The 10,979-nt window shown below is 38.7% G+C and overlaps 1 protein-coding gene across 1 annotated transcript; it reads left to right on the plus strand.

Moving 5' to 3' along the window:
- Positions 1 to 1,853: 1,853 nt before the first annotated feature.
- LOC129919308 (uncharacterized) lies at positions 1,854 to 7,978 on the plus strand. Its single transcript, XM_056000164.1, has 2 exons — positions 1,854 to 7,891; positions 7,948 to 7,978. The coding sequence occupies exons 1-2, from the start codon at positions 1,854 to 1,856 to the stop codon at positions 7,976 to 7,978; spliced, it is 6,069 nt and encodes a 2,022-aa protein (XP_055856139.1).
- Positions 7,979 to 10,979: the final 3,001 nt, after the last annotated feature.

Genomic DNA, 10,979 nt, shown 5'->3' on the forward strand with positions numbered 1-10,979 from the left:
GTAATTTCAACGGCTTTCAGATAAAATTTTTAAAAAAATTTGAAAAAAAATTAATGGCGACGGTACAGGTAAAAAAGACATACAACTTTTATGATTTCACATAAATGTATTAATATAGGTAATAAGGTTCTATGTTATTTAAATTGCAACATAGAACCCTTTTACTATTTTTTTTCCACACACAAAAATACATTGATTTAAGTTACATAGAACTTTTTTGCGCAAATTTTTCAAAATTAAATTTTATGGAAATGATCTTTCTTCTAAATAAAGTAACAATAAAAGATCTTTTGATGTTTTTGCTGGTATTGAACAACAGGGATGGAGTCGGCTAACTTGATAGTCAATAAATGACAGTCAAAAACGACGATTTTGCTCCATAATTCGTCGTTTTTGACTATCAACTATCGACTATCAAGTTAGCGGACGGGCTTTTGCTTAGCAGCAAAGAAGTTTTGTATCTCGTTCTGTACTCTTTAAACCAAAATATGTACTATCCAACCTTAACTTTTGCAATAATTCATAACCTAGATATTCTTACATCATAATTAAATTAAAATAATGTTCTTTGTGTGCCAAGAATTGGAAGTGATTTTTTGAAAACTTTTTTTTTCATAATCGAGGTTGGGAATTTTATAGTTCGTATTAATAAACCAAAAGTTAAAGAAACACTTAGATTCCTTAATTTTAAATAAAAGAAGTCACCTTAGTACCCAAAAAAAAAAACAAAAAATTAACTAATTTTTAGTTTTATTTGGAAAATTGAGTACCTATTTTTTTTTTTTCAAAGGTCTAGATTTTACTCTACTAACCGTAGTGAACTCTTCATTATTCATCTTTACAATTATATTAGTTTATTTTTATTAATAGTTTCATCGAATAAAACTTTTTTTTTTAACTTGAAGCAAATTTACTTATAATCCAGTCAAATAAGGGCTTAACCTCGGAATGAATGTTAGTAGAAATTTTTTTTGCTCAATATCTTCCTTTTGCCATTCTATAATATATCTCAAAAGTCTAGAACAATCTCATGTCCGCTTGTCGCGATTTCAAGGTCAAATCGCGAAATGGAGATTTTCAAAATTAGCAAAAATAGGCTATGGTATTATATACACATATGATACATGATTTCAAGGTATTTTTTAATGCTGATTCCAAAAAATCTAAAATCAACATAATCTGACGTCTCTGGAAACAGTTATGCCTGGTTTTCATCTTTCAACCCATATTATTATAACAGTTGCTAACTTTCTATCTTTGTTTGGATATTCTATAACTTATGTCAAAAATCTAAAAAAATCTCATGTCCGCAAGTTCTAATTTTCCAGGTTAAACTAAGTTAGGTGCAGATTTAAAAAAAATAATAAGAAAATTTTAGATTCTTATATGTATACCAACATAACCCATATCATTTCAAGGTATTTTTTAACGTTGATTCCAACAAAACCCACAAACAAATCAATATGACTGTTGAAAAAGGTGTGTGCGCACCCTAGAAGTAGTTTCACCTTGGGCATCTAGATGGAGCCACATAAGTTGAAATCTTCATAACCTAAATTGTCATTGAACTACTTTTCTAATTTTCTTTTCTATTTCCGATTTGCTAGCCACGAGGTGGCTTTTTGCCTTTTCTTTATAAATAACTTAAATATCTAAAATTATACCATAAAACTAAGTAAGTAATCTAATCTAATCTCTTGTAATTAAATTAAATAAAATTTCATTTTTTAAAGGATTTGTAACTCCATGCAAATTAAATTTGTGTTTTATTTGCGAGTTAACAAAAAAGTTTTAGTTGTGGCCAATTCGCCCAACATTTTACAAATCTTATTTGAGATAAACCAATAAGAAAAATGCCACCCAAAGTGACACCAGAACCGGTCGATGAAGAGTACAACTGCCGCAGCTGTAAAGAGCCCGACTCAGCCGAAGACATGGTCCAGTGCGACCAGTGCAACGAGTGGAATCATTTTAGCTGCGCCGGTGTGAACGTCAGCATAGAAGAAAAATCATATCTATGTCAGATATGCCAAGGTAAGAGTAAGTGTAGCGTAGCTAGTGTTTCAGGAGCGGGTTTCGCAACTGCAATAAGTGGGGTTAGTACAAAAGCCAATAGCCAATCGTCACAAACACCAGCAACAACTACTGCAACGTTAGTGCAAAGCGCTGTCACGCTTCCTGCGACAAATGCAGCCGAATTTGCTGCTTTAGTCGGAAGTTCAGCCGTTTTTACAACTCCAACTCCAACTACTACTATATCTTCCCAAAGTTCAGCAGCATTCCCTGCGTATAGTGCGGCCGAAGATGCTGCCATGCGTGGGCGTTTAGCCAATGAGACAACAACACTGAATGCTGCCTTCTATGAGTCACTATCAGCAATACATAACCCTGCTGCATCCGCCCAAAGTTCTGTGAAAGTTTCTGCGCATAGTGCGGCCGAAGTTGCTGCCATGTGTGGAAATCTTTTTCTTTCTAACCCTTCCGCGTACTATAGCCAACCATACCCCTTCGCGACAACTTCTACTCAGAACGTGTTTGGGTTGCCAACCTTACCCCCGTATGCGGATACATTCTTATCAAATGCCCACAGTCGTATGACCCTCGCGCACCGTGTACCTTTAACATCTTTATTAAGCAACGGACACTTCTCAGCAACAAAAAAAACTTCAACTCAAGGTCTTGTGCTAGCCGAGGATGATCGAACTTCAAAGGCTCCGTTCCAACCACCGAGACCTAACTCCAGCAGTTCACAATCCTCGAAATGTTCTTCAACTAAGCGACTCCAAATAGAGCTGCAGAAAATCGAAGAGGAAAGGCAGTTGAGGGAAAGTCGCGACAAAGAAGAACTCAAGCTACGAAAAGAAAGGGATGCCGAGTACATAACCAAAAAGTACCAAATTATGAATCAAGTTTTTAGCTCCTCGGACGATGACGATGAGGCTCCCCATGGTTCAGAGACGACGAAAAATAAAAGTGCGAAGGCAAAAGTGAATGTTAGTAAGTGGATTGACGGAACAACACAGAAGGATTACCTGCACTCCACGACGAACGTGAACCCCAGTCCCCTTGACCTCATGCCGATTACTTCTCAACACCAACACATTTCTAATACGTGTAGCGGCGCTGAAGGGAAATCATCGTTCATCACTAACCAACATCAGTCGTCTCCCGCAGCTGTCATTCCAGGTTCTACCCAGTTCCATTCTGCCGGTGAGGAAGTTCTGTTACCAAAGCCCGACCATCAACACAACACAGCCGCAGTTAATTTTTTAATGCCAACATCACAGCGTGTTCAAAACAATCAACAGGGTGTTCAAAACAATCAAACTCATCAGCATTCTCAAGAACAAAACCCCGAACACCAACCGTCCTCTCAATATTTGCCCTCGTTCAACAATATGCAACAATATACGCCCTCAAATAATTTTTTAACGAAAAATAATTTAGCAGCGCGTCATTTAATCCGAGACTTGCCTGCTTTCGATGGAAACCCCTCGGAATGGCCACTATTCATCGCAAGTTTTAATCGGAGCACTGAACTGGGTGGTTTTAGCGATGAGGAAAATCTCATAAGACTACACAAAGCTCTTAAAGGTGGGGCATTAGAGGCAGTAAGAAGCTTGATCATTCAACCTAATTGTGTAGGACGTGTCATCGAGACTTTGAGGATGCTGTACGGCAGACCCGAATTGATTATAAACACGCTGATTCGAAAGATTACTTCCACACCCTCGCCCAAAGCAGAAAAGCTCGAAACTATTGTCACATTTGCAATAGCAGTGCTGAACCTCTGTGCTACAATCGAAGCCTGTGGTATAGTCGACCATCTCAACTACCCCATGCTGATGCAAGAACTTGTGGACAAGCTTCCACCTGCCCTTCGGCTTAATTGGGCCATCCACAAGCAATCACTACCGCTATGCACACTCGTACACTTCAGTTCGTGGATGTATACGATGGCCGAAGCTGCAAATGGGGTTCTGGTCACAGCTCCTTCCACATATGCAGAAGAGAAGAAACGCACCAAATGGAAAGATAAAGGAATCGTAAACGCCCACTACAGTCAAACCAACCCAGAAAACAAGTGCTATGTCTGCGGTGGCAGCTGTTCTTCAGTGGCAGAGTGTAAGAAGTTCGTGCAATCGAGCCGCACCGCTCGATGGGAGGAGGTGAGAAGGCACCGCCTTTGCTGTAAATGCCTTAAAAAACATTTGAATCAGAGATGCAAGACAGAAGCCCTGTGTGGAAAAAACAATTGTACGTTAAAACATCATCAGCTCCTACACAACGACCAAAAACAACCTACGGATGGGACGGTCGGAATTCATTCCGAAAGTACATCTTATAATACAGATTCTGTGCTGTTCCGAGTCGTGCCCGTATTCCTTTATGGAAACGGAACAAAAATAAAGGTGTTTGCGTTTCTGGACGATGGATCATCCGTAACGTTAATGGATGAAGATCTCGCCAAGCAGTTGAACGTGAAAGGAGAGTCACGACCTCTGTGTCTGAAGTGGACTGGAAACACTTCCCGATTTGAGCGTAAATCCAAGTTAATCAACCTACAAATATCAAGCACAACCGCCAACGCAAAGAAGTTCCCACTAGCAAATGTACACACTGTTGAGAAACTATGCCTACCAGCCCAAACACTCAATTCCGATGAGTTGCGGAAGAAGTTTGAACATCTAAGAGGACTCGACATAGATCCATACAACAAAGCCGTTCCACTGTTGCTTATAGGTCTCGATAATACACAACTTGGATTCCCGATTAAATCTAAAGAAAGAGGTCCAAATGAACCGGTTGCGACAAAAACTCGCCTAGGTTGGGTGATTCATGGAAAGTGTGTCGAAGAAGCAAACAGGTCTGATAAAACTCACAGCTTTCATGTTTGCGAATGCAATGACCCCGAGCTACGCCGCCTTGTGAAAAACTTTATTTGCGATGATAATTTCGGAACACACGAGTTGAAAAAGCTAATGATGTCTGACGATGATGCCCGAGCTTTGAATCTGCTGAACACCCGTACAGTTCGCAAGAATGGGAGATTCGAAACGACACTTCTCTGGAGAATTGATGAATTTCAACTGCCTGATAGTTATCCGATGGCCAGAAAACGACTAGTCTGTCTACAAAAGAGAATGCAGCGTGACCCAGTTCTAGCTGAAAAGTTAAATAGTAAAATCGATGAATACGTCAGAAAAGGCTATGCACGAAGAATCACCCACCAAGAGATTGTGGAGAATAAAAACCGTTCATGGTACTTACCAGTTTTTCCTGTGGAAAATCCAAATAAACCTGGAAAAATTAGGATCGTTTGGGACGCTGCTGCTGCAGTTCGCGGGACTTCACTCAATTCCTTACTCCTCAAAGGCCCTGATCAACTTACTCCTCTGACGTCCGTCATCTATAAATTCAGACAACACAAGATCGCGATTTGTGGGGATATAATGGAAATGTACCACCAAGTCGGTATTCGAGAGGAGGACCAACATTACCAGCGTTTCTTGTGGGGCTATGGCGAAGAAGGGCAACCCGATACATACATTATGAAAGTGATGACCTTTGGGGCAACTTGTTCCCCATGTACCGCACATTTCGTCAAAAATACCAACGCCGATAACTTTGCAGCTGAATTTCCAAGAGCGGCCTGTTCTATTAAGGAAAATCATTACGTAGATGACCTGATGGATAGTGTTCCGACTGAGGAAGAGGCCATCACATTAGCTCAGGAGATTCGACACATTCACAAGCAGGGTGGGTTTCACATCAGAAACTGGGTTTCCAATTCGTCCGCAGTTCTAAGAGCACTTCAATCAGAACCAACAGAACAAAAAAGCATGAACGCCGATGTTGAACTAGGTACAGAAAAGGTGCTTGGGATGTGGTGGTGCACCTCTTTAGACTGCCTTACGTTCAAGCTTACTACAAACCCAAATCAAAGGGAAATTCTTTTTGGGTCAAAACGTCCAACTAAGCGTGAAGTCCTCAGAGTTATGATGACAATTTTTGATCCTTTAGGACTTATATCGTGTTTCCTCATGTACATCAAGATTCTGCTCCAAGAGATCTGGCGATCTAAAATAGAGTGGGATGATGAAATCAAAAACGATGAATACAAAAAATGGCTGAAATGGGTGCATCATCTATCCAAAGTCGAGGAGGTTAAGATTCCAAGATGTTACGTGACTTCAACTCTGGGCTCCGATGTACAATTGCATGTTTTCGTCGACGCCAGCGAAAACGGTTTCGCGGCGGTAGCGTACATAAGAAGTTCCAACAACGGGCTAGTGGAGACTAGTCTTATAGGGGCGAAAACTCGTGTAGCACCTCTTAAGGCCTTATCAATTCCTCGCTTGGAACTGCAGGCAGCGCTACTTGGAGCAAGATTCGCTAAATGTATCACAGAGTCACACGGCATTTCCTTTGGCAAACAATACTTCTGGTCAGACTCCAAAACCGTTTTGTGTTGGCTCCGATCTGATCACCGCAGATACCGGCAGTACGTAGCATTTCGAGTTAGCGAAATTTTAGAACTTACCGATATAGAAGAATGGAAATGGATTCCTACAAATATGAACGTTGCGGACGAAGCCACAAAATGGCAAAAACCTCCAGAGTTCAAAGACACTAGCCGATGGTTCAATGGACCAGCTTTTTTGAAATCCTCTGCAGATCAATGGCCGCAGGAAGTTGTCGTGGGTTCTACAATTGAAGACCTTAAAACTAACTTTGTTGCCATTCATACTTTCGGTCGAGATACTATTTTCCGATTCAATGAAATCCCTACCTGGTGGAAGCTGCTTAGGACAATTGAAGACCTTAAAACTAACTTTGTTGCCATTCATACTTTCGGTCGAGATACTATTTTCCGATTCAATGAAATCCCTACCTGGTGGAAGCTGCTTAGGAGTACGGCGTATGCCCTTCGATTTGTGCACAACACAAGCACTAAAAGAAACAAGACAGTTAAGGTGAGTGGCCTTTTGTCACGTGAAGAACTACAGAACGCGCAAAACGAACTGTTAAGAGAAGCACAAATTTGTGAATACGCCGAAGAGGTTGCAGACTTAACCATGAACCGTTGTGTCGAGAAAAGCAGTCCGCTTTTTAATCTGTGCCCCTTCCTGGATGAAAATCGTCTCATTCGAACCAATAGCAGAATCCGTTTGGAAGAAAAACTCAGCCTGGACTTCCGACTACCCATTATCCTGCCAAGATTTCATCGCATAACCACTCTTATTATCGAAGATGTTCATCATCGTTACAACCATCAAAACGATGAAACTGTGGTAAATATTCTTCGCGAAAACTTTTACATTTCTCAGGTGCGATCAGCTTTGAGAGCCATCAAGAAAGATTGTTCGCAGTGCAAGATTAATAGAGCTTCTCCACGCCCTCCAATCATGGCACCACTTCCACAGGCGCGACTCGCGTCTTTCTGTCGACCATTTTCGTACGTTGGCGTCGACTACTTTGGCCCCCTTTTGGTTACTGTAGGTCGAAGAACTGAAAAGCGCTGGGGAGTGCTTCTAACCTGTCTCACCATAAGGGCAGTCCACATAGAAGTTGCCCATACCTTGACTACAGATTCATGTATCCTCTGTATCAGAAACTTCATTGCCAGAAGAGGAACGCCCATCGAGATTCATAGCGACAACGGCACTAATTTTCACGGCGCAGAACGGGAGCTACGGGAAGCGGCTAGTTGTATCCAGAGTGATAGATTGGCGGAAACATTTACTACTACAAGCACTCAATGGAAATTTATACCACCGGCTTCACCGCATATGGGTGGTAGCTGGGAGCGCTTAGTACGCTCCATTAAAAACGCCCTTTATGCTATTGCGCCGACAAGGAATCCGAATGACGAATTGCTGCGCAGTATGTTGATAGAAGCAGAAAATATAATTAATTCACGGCCCTTGACATACATTCCAATAGACCCTGCAAATCCAGAAGCTCTCACACCTAACCACTTTTTATTAGGCTCGGCCAGTGGTTCCAAACCTTTGGTGGAATTTAACGACGACGTGACAGTGCTACGTCAAAATTGGCTCACCTCACAGCAGTTTGCGGACCGCTTCTGGAAGCGCTGGGTAGCAGAATACTTGCCCACACTTACCAGGCGTACAAAATGGTTCACAACCGCAAAACCTTTAGAGGTCGGCGATATAGTCCTGGTCGTTGACCCAACTAGTCCCAGAAACAGTTGGGCTAAAGGACGAATAATCAAAGTTAAGCTTTCAAAAGACGATCAAGTACGAAGCGCTTTCATACAAACGCAGAGTGGAATCTACGAAAGACCTGCAGTCAAATTGGCCCTTCTCGACATCAAAGCTCCCAATGAGTCCCCAGGAGAAACTACCAAGGGGGAGTGTTGAAAAAGGTGTGTGCGCACCCTAGAAGTAGTTTCACCTTGGGCATCTAGATGGAGCCACATAAGTTGAAATCTTCATAACCTAAATTGTCATTGAACTACTTTTCTAATTTTCTTTTCTATTTCCGATTTGCTAGCCACGAGGTGGCTTTTTGCCTTTTCTTTATAAATAACTTAAATATCTAAAATTATACCATAAAACTAAGTAAGTAATCTAATCTAATCTCTTGTAATTAAATTAAATAAAATTTCATTTTTTAAAGGATTTGTAACTCCATGCAAATTAAATTTGTGTTTTATTTGCGAGTTAACAAAAAAGTTTTAGTTGTGGCCAATTCGCCCAACAATGACCATCCCTGAAAAGTAATGTACCTTATTCATGTTGATCTGACACAAATATCTGAAGAGTAGTTTTTCAATTTTTTCAAATCTGCACCTTATCTTCAAACCAAGAAAATTAGGACTTGCGGACATGAGATTTTTTTAGATTTTTGAGGGTAGTTAAAGAATATCCAAACAAAGATTAAAATGAAAAAATTAGCCTATTAGCACTTATTCCTAAGATGAACAAGAGTCTTCTTTAGTGCATATCCTAAAATTTGCCCCTCCATCAAAAAATACCATTATTTTGTAGGTATATATTTTTTTTTTAATGGATTGTTTTGATTTTTAATAATGATGGATTCTAAAATCTTCACGCAAAATTTGGTTCATCTACCATAACTTTTAAGGGTTTTTCGGCAGTAAGTTTGCAACTGTTATAATAATATGAGTTGACAGATGAAAAGCAGGTATAACTTTTTCCAGAGATATGTTATAGAATGGCAAAAGGAAGATATTGAGCAAAAAAAATTTCTACTAACATTCATTCCGAGATCTACCCCTTTTTTCTCCTTATTTTACTGTATTATTACGTTATACATGGAGACAAATAAGCATATTAGAATCAAGATGATACTCCTCTAAAATCCAATCCTCTTAAATTAATAAGATTTCTAATAGTCTAATACTCCAGTCAAAGCGTCATTTGACTTTGCGCAGAGAGGCACTGTCAGTTTTTATGTCATGGATCGATAGGGGTATATTTAAAAGGCTCAAACCCAATTTCTCACCACCTGATCATTCTTTTTAGCGGAGTTATTCACAAAAATGCATTTTTTGGGATATTTTACTTCTAAGCTATTATCTTTGCTCCAGATTGTCGTAGACCAAAAAATAAACATACATTCTCTTCCTTATAATATTTTCTATCGTTGTATGTAATTTCATTGTATTTGAGTGAGTAAATACAAAATGGCAGCCATTTAAAGTCAAATTCTTGCTGTTAAAAAACACATTTTTGTCATTATTTCGAAAAAAGCTTATATCATGATTGACATTTTTCTAATTTATTTCTATTCATGTCCTGCATTTTACAGAAAAAATCAGCTCTTTATCACCAAAGATGGCCGAGCAATTGATAAATGAACGCATGAAAAACCGGTGCGAAAACACCCAAAAATATCGTTTTTTGGGAATTACTCGGCTTCAGAATGTCCTACGACAAAAAATAAAGCTATTTATTGTTTGTTAAAACATTTTTTATCGATTTAGTGCACATTATTTTTGTTGAAACAAATAAAAAATAAGTTATATTAAGTCAAAGACGTTTTTTTGTTTAGCAAACTTTTGCCTTATTATTTTATAAACAGTGCAAGTATTGGCTAACAAAATAAAATACTGTTGTAGCCCTTTAAATTATCTACAATTTAAAAAAAAATTAGCTCTCTACGACCCACACGAGCAAAAAAGATTAAAAAAAACTTTAAATTTTATTTGGCATACATTTTGCACCGTAGATGATTGTTTTAAGACGACTGTCTTTTTGGAAAAAAAGCATGCAAAAATCCGATTGATTTAATACAAATTCTAATTGTTTTTAGCATGTCTTTTTTCTGTGTACTAATTAAACAAAAGCAGGAATTGTTGTTTTCTATATATGCAATAGAGTGGACCAAAAAAATCATTTTTTCATTATTTTGATTTGCTCTACCGAAAACTTGTTTTCTCGACACAAAATAATGCTACCCTAATTTTTTCAGAATTTTTCGATGATGTTTAGGGGTTGCGCGCACCCCTTTTATAAAAAAAATAAGCTCTTTTAGTTTTTAATTTTTTTAAAGCTTAAATAATTTTTTAATCGAAAAGCTGTTTGAGGGAAAAGTATTGAGTATCAATAGATCTACTTACATCAATTTTTCTTTTTTCAAAAAAAAATATTTTTGACTGATTCCCAGGCGTTAGAAGTCGAAATTACTGGTAAATGCTGGGAAAAAAGCCTAAAAACTATGTTTTACTGTTGTTTATAACGGTTAAAATTATTTTTATCGTATTCCTCATCAAATTTACTTTAAAAACCGTGCTTTTATATTGCTAAATTCTTCTTAGATTGATAAAAGAAAAATAATTTTTAAAAAAGATCGTATCGTGAAGGAAAAATGGGGGAGGGTACTATATCTTGCGCGACGAGATTTGATAACAGTATTTTGTAGAGGAGTTAAATACGATCCTTTTTCATTATGGGAGGGGTGGTCTATCTGGCTCCGTTTAGGCGGGA

The sequence above is a fragment of the Episyrphus balteatus genome, chromosome 4, assembly GCF_945859705.1.
Source record: "Episyrphus balteatus chromosome 4, idEpiBalt1.1, whole genome shotgun sequence".
NCBI lineage: Eukaryota > Metazoa > Arthropoda > Insecta > Diptera > Syrphidae > Episyrphus > Episyrphus balteatus.

Excerpts from the sequence above, each read along its gene's own strand:
- LOC129919308 (XM_056000164.1), top strand. The coding sequence starts at position 1,854 with ATGCCACCCAAAGTGACACCAGAACCGGTCGATGAAGAGTACAACTGC. Across the intron at positions 7,892-7,947 it reads GACGAATTGCTGCGCAGTAT|ACCCTGCAAATCCAGAAGCT; the intron begins GTTGATAGAAGC and ends ACATTCCAATAG.